General features: G+C 28.0%; 1 protein-coding gene across 1 annotated transcript in view; it reads left to right on the top strand.

The window, feature by feature from the left end:
* LOC106684976 (ETS translocation variant 5) overlaps window positions 1-7,939 on the top strand; it is a 42,262-nt gene that overhangs the window by 16,722 nt on the left and 17,601 nt on the right. Inside the window, exon 2 of the mRNA XM_014427378.2 lies at window positions 1,859-1,929. Within this exon, the coding sequence (XP_014282864.1) occupies window positions 1,859-1,929 (71 nt within the window). The remainder of the gene's footprint in view (window positions 1-1,858; window positions 1,930-7,939) is intronic.

Below are 7,939 nucleotides of genomic sequence, written 5' to 3'. Positions count from 1 at the left end.
TCAAGAGATCCGGCAATGACGGCATCAAAATCTAGGCCTTGGTTATTAGTTGCCTTTTTAATTCTTTTTTTTTACATATACGTTCTTATCTCTATTGATTTGGTCTTTAAAAAATTGTCCAATCTTCAAAATATTTTAATGAGTGGTTCCTGATAATTTCTGAACAATATCCTAATAATATTTCTCTTGTGGATTGATATAGACAAGAATTTAAAATTTTGATAAATAGAATAGAGTAAAATGTAATATAAGCCTAGAAGAAATAGAAATAAAGAATTAACATAGTAAAAATGTATTACATTTTGTTACGAAGGAACAATTTTTCTTCACAAGTATATTATGCGATTGGTATCCCTAAATACTTGTAATCTCAAAGAAATAATAGAATACGAGTTCTAGCGACGGGTAGAGGTTCAAAAGGAACCTTTGCTAGCCTAATAGTAAATGGTAATGACAGAAAAAGAAATGCACTGTCGGATTTTTTTAATATTGTATTTTGGATAGTTTAACACAATAAAATGTAAACCTTTGAAAACAAAATATACAAACTTTCAAAACATATAAACTAGAAAAAAGAACTTAATCAAACTTATAACCACTACAAAAATTAAAATTAAGGTTAAACTAAAGAAAAGCCAAATGTATTTGAATCACCGTGGGTGATTGATGGGGCCGTGTATAGATTAGAAATAACTACGTTCCCCCCGCCTTGACCTCTTGGAGGATGAGCCAAAGTTATTGCTCGCCCGCGGTGACAAAAAGAGCAGAACGTCTGAGTTGGCCAGACTGCAGGCAACTAATACTTTTTAGAGATAAAGAAATACTTGAGCCGGCGTATGTAAACAATGATTGTTAACCTAAGTCATTATTTATGCCTCAGTAGCATAAATCATAACAGAGTAGATTTTTTGTAACATAATAGAAACCATTACATAAACGATTATTAAAACAGCTGCACCACATGAAATGACGAATTATAAAATAAGAATTTACTTTTGTCTAATAATTAAACGAAAATTTTTGTGGATAAATGACTTATTTACTCACCGTGGTAGTCTAGTCCTCCTGTTGCCCTGCCCATTAACCCCCCCTCTCCCCAATATTAAATAATTCTTCCCCTTCATATTAAATAATTATATCTATTGCTCATGATATTAGAATTTTCAGAAATATTTTTTAAGGAAAGAAAACAAATTTGAACTAAGAAATCCGGGGAAAAATTCCCTAGTAAGATCAGGCACTCCTACATAACACCTCATTCGACTTAGCATACGCAAAATTTATAAAGATTAGTAACCAATTGTTACTTACTTTATACCATTTTTATTTTGTTGCCAAATTATGCTTTCGGTCCACAGTGCTTGGTTTCGTTCAAACTTCGACAGAGACGGACGGATGTGAGATTAACTACATCATTAGTAAAATACTGATAATCTATTAATAATCATATAAAACAGCTGTTTCATATTCACTCAATCTATTTAATATATATTTTACATAGTTTGCTTTATTTATTCTGTCTTGACTAAAGTTTCTGCATCAAATTCAGATGAAATTAAGAATTTTTTCCGGTCTTATTTCATGTACGATTCTAAATGATGAAAATTTAAAAATTATATTTCGTCTTATTTGTGTTACTGTTTGAAGTCAATAAGAAATTAAAGAATAGATAAGAATAAGAATTGATAGTTAAGAGCACTTCTCTCACCAGACTCATATATATCATTAACTATTGTATTTTGTATTATAAAAAAAAGAAAACTATGAATTTAATTTTATTAAGTCATCGAAAATAATTTAATATTACTGCTTCTATAAGCACTTATTTTTAATGGTAATATTCTTATGTATGTTCTAGGATTCCTGGTCTCCCTTACGGCAACATATCTGTTAAAAAAGAACCCTCTGAAAATGGACCCTCATATGAAAGTAAGTACTTTTTAAATTTAAAATTCACATTTATTGATCATTAATAGATTCAACTTGAACACTCAACTCGCATGTCTATGAAAAACGAGAGTTGTATTATGAAACATTTACCAAGCAGACGATGTGGAACAAGTGCCGGGAAGAAAAAAAGACAGTCATCTCACCCCAAATTTTTTATTACTTTAATGAAAACTATGTATAATTACTTGTCAAAACTGATGAGTCTGCCAAGTATAGGTAGGAGGAATAAAAAATGGTGGCTGTTTCAAAACCTTAAAAAAACATTAATTTTTCATTCTATGTCTTAAAAACAACCAACAACACTAGAAAATTTAAAAGAACATTATTTAAAGAAAAGTAAATAAGCTAAAATATTAGCCCTAATAGAGCTATTTACGTCCAATAGTTCTTGAGATATAGCTTTTTAAAAAGCAACATTTCATAAAAACGTACTGAAATATCAGTAGTTAGTTAATTTATTTTGAGAAATCTATATCTCAGGAACTATGTGACGTAAAGATGTCAATTAGCAATCAAATTAAAGCTATTTTAATGTACTATAATGTAGTTTATAACCTTCTCTTTCGTAGGAATAGTAGTTTTCATGATATTTGCTAAAATAAATTGATTTATTGTTATTCGGACAATAAGTTTGATTTTTAATAAACTTTATCTCAGAAACCATTGGACATACAGATGTCTGCCAGCACTCAAAATAAAGCTAGTTCAATTTACTATAAAAAAAAAAAGTAAATAGTGTTTATCTTTGTACGATTAGTATTTTTTATGATATTTGACAAAGTATACTAAAAAAATGTTAATTTCTAGTTGTTCGTATAAAATGTTGGATTTTTGAAAAAATATATCTCTAGACCCATAAGACGTACATATGTCTGCCAACACTCAAAATAAAGGAAATTTAATTAACTATAAAGTAGTTTATGACACTTCATACGTTTATGACCCCTATCTTCGTAAGTGTAGTAGTTTTTATGATATTCATATATAAACATAAATTTGGCAAATGAAAATTTGTCCGAACAACTATAAATCAATTTATTTTAGCAAATGTCATGAAAACTACTACTCCTGCGAAAATAAACTTCATAAACTACTGTATAGCTCATTAAACTAGTTTTAATTTAAGTGCTAATAGACATCTGTACGTCAGATAGTTCCTGAGGTATATATTTCTCAAATTAAATTAACTAACTACTGATATTTCAATACATTTTTATGAAATGTTACTTTTTAAAAGGCTATATCTCGAGAATTATTGGACGAAAATAGCTCTATTAGGGCTAATATTTTAGCAAATTTACTCACTTTAAATGATGCTCTCTTAGATTTTTTATTGTTGTTGGTAGTGGTAAAGATATAGAGCTCCGAATAAAAAATTAATTATTTTTAAGGTTTTGAAACAGCGCCCATTTTTTATTCCCCCTACCTTTACTTGGCAGACTCATCAATTTTGACTAGTAATTATACCTAGTTTTCAATTAAGTAATCAAAAATTGGGATGAAATAACTACTTTTTTCCTCCTCTTGGGCTCTTGTAATCATAAGTTCGTTTTAATGTTCAATACTCTATTAAAATTATATTCTAAGCTTTAAAAAAAAAATTGACAATCATTGCTCGTTGATAATTATTCTTAACCGGTTAAAATAAAAACTGAACTGATTTAAATAATGACAAGTCAAATAATTTTGATAATAATCTGAGTAGAAATGTGAATTTAAAGCCCAGGCGATAAATCCATTCAATATCTTTTTTCTATCTATATGGAGAGAAATAAGATAACAACACACCTTACTTATCAATCCATGATTGAATATATATACAATTTAATTTTTTTTTAACTTTTTATTTATTTAAACAATGATTAACTATATCCTAAATACAATATACCTCAAATATTAACTTTTTTAAACAATTTTATTTTATTTTGAATATTATATCTACTTTCTCACAAAAAGTTAAATTTGTCTTGTTCATTCTTTCTCTTTTTCCCTTTTTTTTTCTCAACCCTATATAGGGGTTCCCTATTCTATCTATTCAACTCCCTTCTCCAGTGATCCATACGTGTGTTACACAAATGCAATGTACGTTTAACGAAATTGTCAATAAATAGAAGTAAATAAAAAAATACAAGTTTGAAAAGAAATTGTTTTCTTCGGCCTATCCTGGTATACATGTTACACTCATTTCCAATGACAGATATTTTTGCATTCAATGATTGGTTGCTATCTTATGACACTCTCTTCTATTTTTCCTCACATCTGTAATTCCGGACGTAATTTGAATATTATATTCGTGTTTTTTAAAATAAATTAAACTTTTTGAATTTTTTTTGTTTTAATAATTAATTAAACATGAATTGTTAAGAGTTGATTTTAAATACAAACTGTGTGTTACCGTAGATTCTTGAAATCCATGCGTAGTCAAACCAGTTTTCCATCGGGAGTATAAAGTGGTGACAAAGTGACTTCCTTCTCTGCGGATTTGCCTATCGATATGAGAGGGTGGTTGGTGGAATAATTGGAGGTATTGGGGCTCAAGTGCGTGACGCCCATCCCAAGTAGCCCTCATCCCTGCCTCAGGCCTCACTCAAATCCCTTTACAAATATTTTCTTAATTTTCAATAGAGATCCAGTTATCAGTTGCACAGGTTGCTCCTTATTGGTTTACTTACCGACACAGTTCATTTTGGATTCTTCCTGTGTACATAACCCCCTCCAAGGGGCGGAGGGTCCAAGCTAATTTATTTTTAAAATATGAAAATGAATTGCTTATTGTTGTTTTTTTTATTGAGAATATCCTTCGTAATAAATTAATGTTTATTTATTTGTTGATCCTCGTGGTACATACTTAACCCCATATGCAGTTGTACGTTTATAAACCATTTTTTAAAATATTATTTAGTCTTATATAGTCTATTTAATTTTCTTTATATTATATGTGTTATCTAACCAGTTTTATTCTATTATTTTTTTAATATAGATTTATATTTTTTGGTCATACATATCATAATTTTATTTTTTTTAAAACTATACAGTGTAATCTCGGTAATCAGAACTTCGGTACTCCGAGCACTCCAGTAGTCCAAACTAGCATAAAAAAAGTTACTTTTTTTTTTTTGAAAACTCAGAAGGCAATAAAAATTTTGTTTCTAAATAAAAGTACTCATGTATAGAGGACATTTTTTAACTGTGGGCAAGTTATCGTAATCACCGTGAAAATCGAAAGTGGAAATTTTACACAGTTGCAATATCGGATAATCTAATTCCCATGAAAGTGTTCATAATATATTTTGTTGGAATTACAAATACAAAATATTTATTGGATTCTGTAAATCTAACTTAATTAGTAGTAGAAATATGTATAGTACAAATTTTCTTCATTAACTGTTTTTTTTTTTTATCACGTTTAAAATAAATCAATACGAAGAGTATTTTTTATTTTTATTTATATTTTTTTCACTTATAAATGATAAATTTTATAATTTTACCATATTAAATCATATTGTTGAATTTTTTTACACCATTTTTCTGAATAGTTTCTGTAATCCGAACACCCCTCTGCAGCAATTAGTTCAGATTACGGAGATTACACTGTATTTGATATTAGTATTATTATTTTTCATTCATTTTCTTTTTCTTTATATATTGTTTGAAGTAATACTTAGAACATTAATAATAATTGTCTTTAACTAGAGCAGATTGTATTATTACTTATCTATAAATACATTTTGAATAAAAAATAAAATGTCTTATATAGTCTAGTCCTATAAAAAGTACAACGATTTTAGTAATGTCATCGTCATCAAATAAATGATTCATCCTTCTGGAAGGATTCAGATCGAATATATATATTAATATATGTACCATGGGCGTACCCAGCAAGGGGCAGAGTGAGCTGACCCCACCCCTAGAAGTGAAAAAAATATTAATTTAATACATTTTTTTTTCAAGCAAATAATTTTAATAACTAATAAAGCACTTATATAATTATAAATGATTTTCTTAAAATTTCGGTTTTATTCACCACTACCCAGCTGAAATGTCAACCTGTACAACCATGGCTTGCCCCCTCCCCAAGTTTTGATCCAGTACTTACGCCCTTGATATGTACTTCGGTTTTTGACGACTACCTTTTTGATTCTTACCTACCGACTAACTATTATCATTCTTGATAAGGATGATAGCAGTAAAATTGTGTATAAACTTGATCAATCGCGTTCATCTGTTTTTTCATGAGTACAGGGCGAACCGAACGGATATTCGTGCCTCTGACTACTGAGTATAGAACTGTCTATTCTGTTAAAGTGAAATGTAAAAATTCATTTTTATATGTATATATATCATGTATGTATATATCGGCGTGTGTGGCAAAATGTATGTATCGATTCTTCGATTGATATTATTATCTTCCTTTTCATTCAAAAATAGAAAAGGAAAATAATATTAAAAAAATAGTATTTATTACTAGACTAATAACAAATTTTAAATTGTAGTTTGACTTCGGTAAAAAGATTACTTTTTGAAATGTGTCAATTTTTTATGGATTTCTTTCTTCATCACCATTGGCATCCAAAATAAGCATCTCAAATGAATATGTAGTAACCGTTATAAGCATATAGTAACCGTTATAAGCATATATAAACCGTTATAAGATTCTTTGTTTGCATACATATGTATAGTACGTTATTAAATTGTTCATCGATTTTTTGTGTTTAAATGGTCAATCAATATGTAGTGTAACCTAGTTTTTTAATCATTATTCCAAAAATAAAGTTAATAAAAATGTTTATAGCTATTTTTCTCATTAAAAAATCCTATATAATTCTGACATGTAAACCAACTCCAATGTAATTAATTTGATATAAAAAACTATGATTACTAATTAGGTATGCTACCTTCTTAAGTTCTTAATTGGTAGAAAATTCAATAATATTAATAGTAAAACAAAAACATTTTAAAAAATCTTTTAAAATAAAACTAATTCCTTATTTCCAATATAATTTATATAATTACATTAATTTCGTAAAATTATAATATAAAGTTCGGGTAAAATTAACTTCCTTTTCATATATCGTCATATATTTTCTCTACATCTTTATAAAACGCTAATGTTTTGGAGAAATTATTTCCCATCTTCAGAGCACCGTAACAGTACTTAATTTAAATATTAATACATATTTCACTATAACCATTTGATATAAATTAAACAATATATCACATAATTATAATTTTACAGAAACTAAAAATTAAATGGTAAATAAATAGTTGAAGCAAGAGGTACTATAAATAAAAGATAATTCAAGGTTATAAAGTACAAATAAGAAATTCCAATGTAAAAAAATGGACTAAGTAATTAGTTTTTAAATTAACACAATGTCTACCTTGTTTATTATTTGTACAAGACGATGAATGAATTTTTTTTTAAATTTTACCTTACTGTGTTATATGTGTTTAATTTGAGTGATGTTATGTATAATATATTTGTTAATTTTTAATTATATAGAGTTATGGCTCTGAAGAAAGGAATGATTACACAGGAATGTGTCATGAAGGTGTAGAGAAAATACATGAAAAGAATTTTTGCCAGTAAATCAGAGAAAACTTATAAAATTCGATCTCAAACATTCATTTCAGAACAAATGGCTATTCTCTGATTGCGAAATTTTTCATATGCAACATCTATGTTAATCTATGTTTTGCAGATATGTCATCGTTAATTTTGGATCCCGATAAATGACCACGAGGAACAGAGATAACAGAACTCCAGGAATTCTATAAGAAATTCTATACGTTTGCCTAAAAGTCAATAAAAGTCAAAAGAACAAAACAAGCGTGTGAATACCGACATTGTTGTTAACCAAGCATTTGTACAAATCTTTAATTTGTGGCAGGTAGCAAACGTGTAGTATCAGTAAAAAATATCACCTTTCTAAAAAATATCTTAACCATAGATATTTACTTCCTTTTCTCTCTCTCTCTCTCTCTCTCT

This window comes from Halyomorpha halys, unplaced genomic scaffold, assembly GCF_000696795.3.
Source record: "Halyomorpha halys isolate HHAL.00 unplaced genomic scaffold, Hhal_1.1 Scaffold637.1, whole genome shotgun sequence".
In the NCBI taxonomy this organism is placed as follows: Eukaryota; Metazoa; Arthropoda; class Insecta; order Hemiptera; family Pentatomidae; genus Halyomorpha; species Halyomorpha halys.
This window is presented reverse-complemented; position numbering and strand designations above follow the sequence as displayed.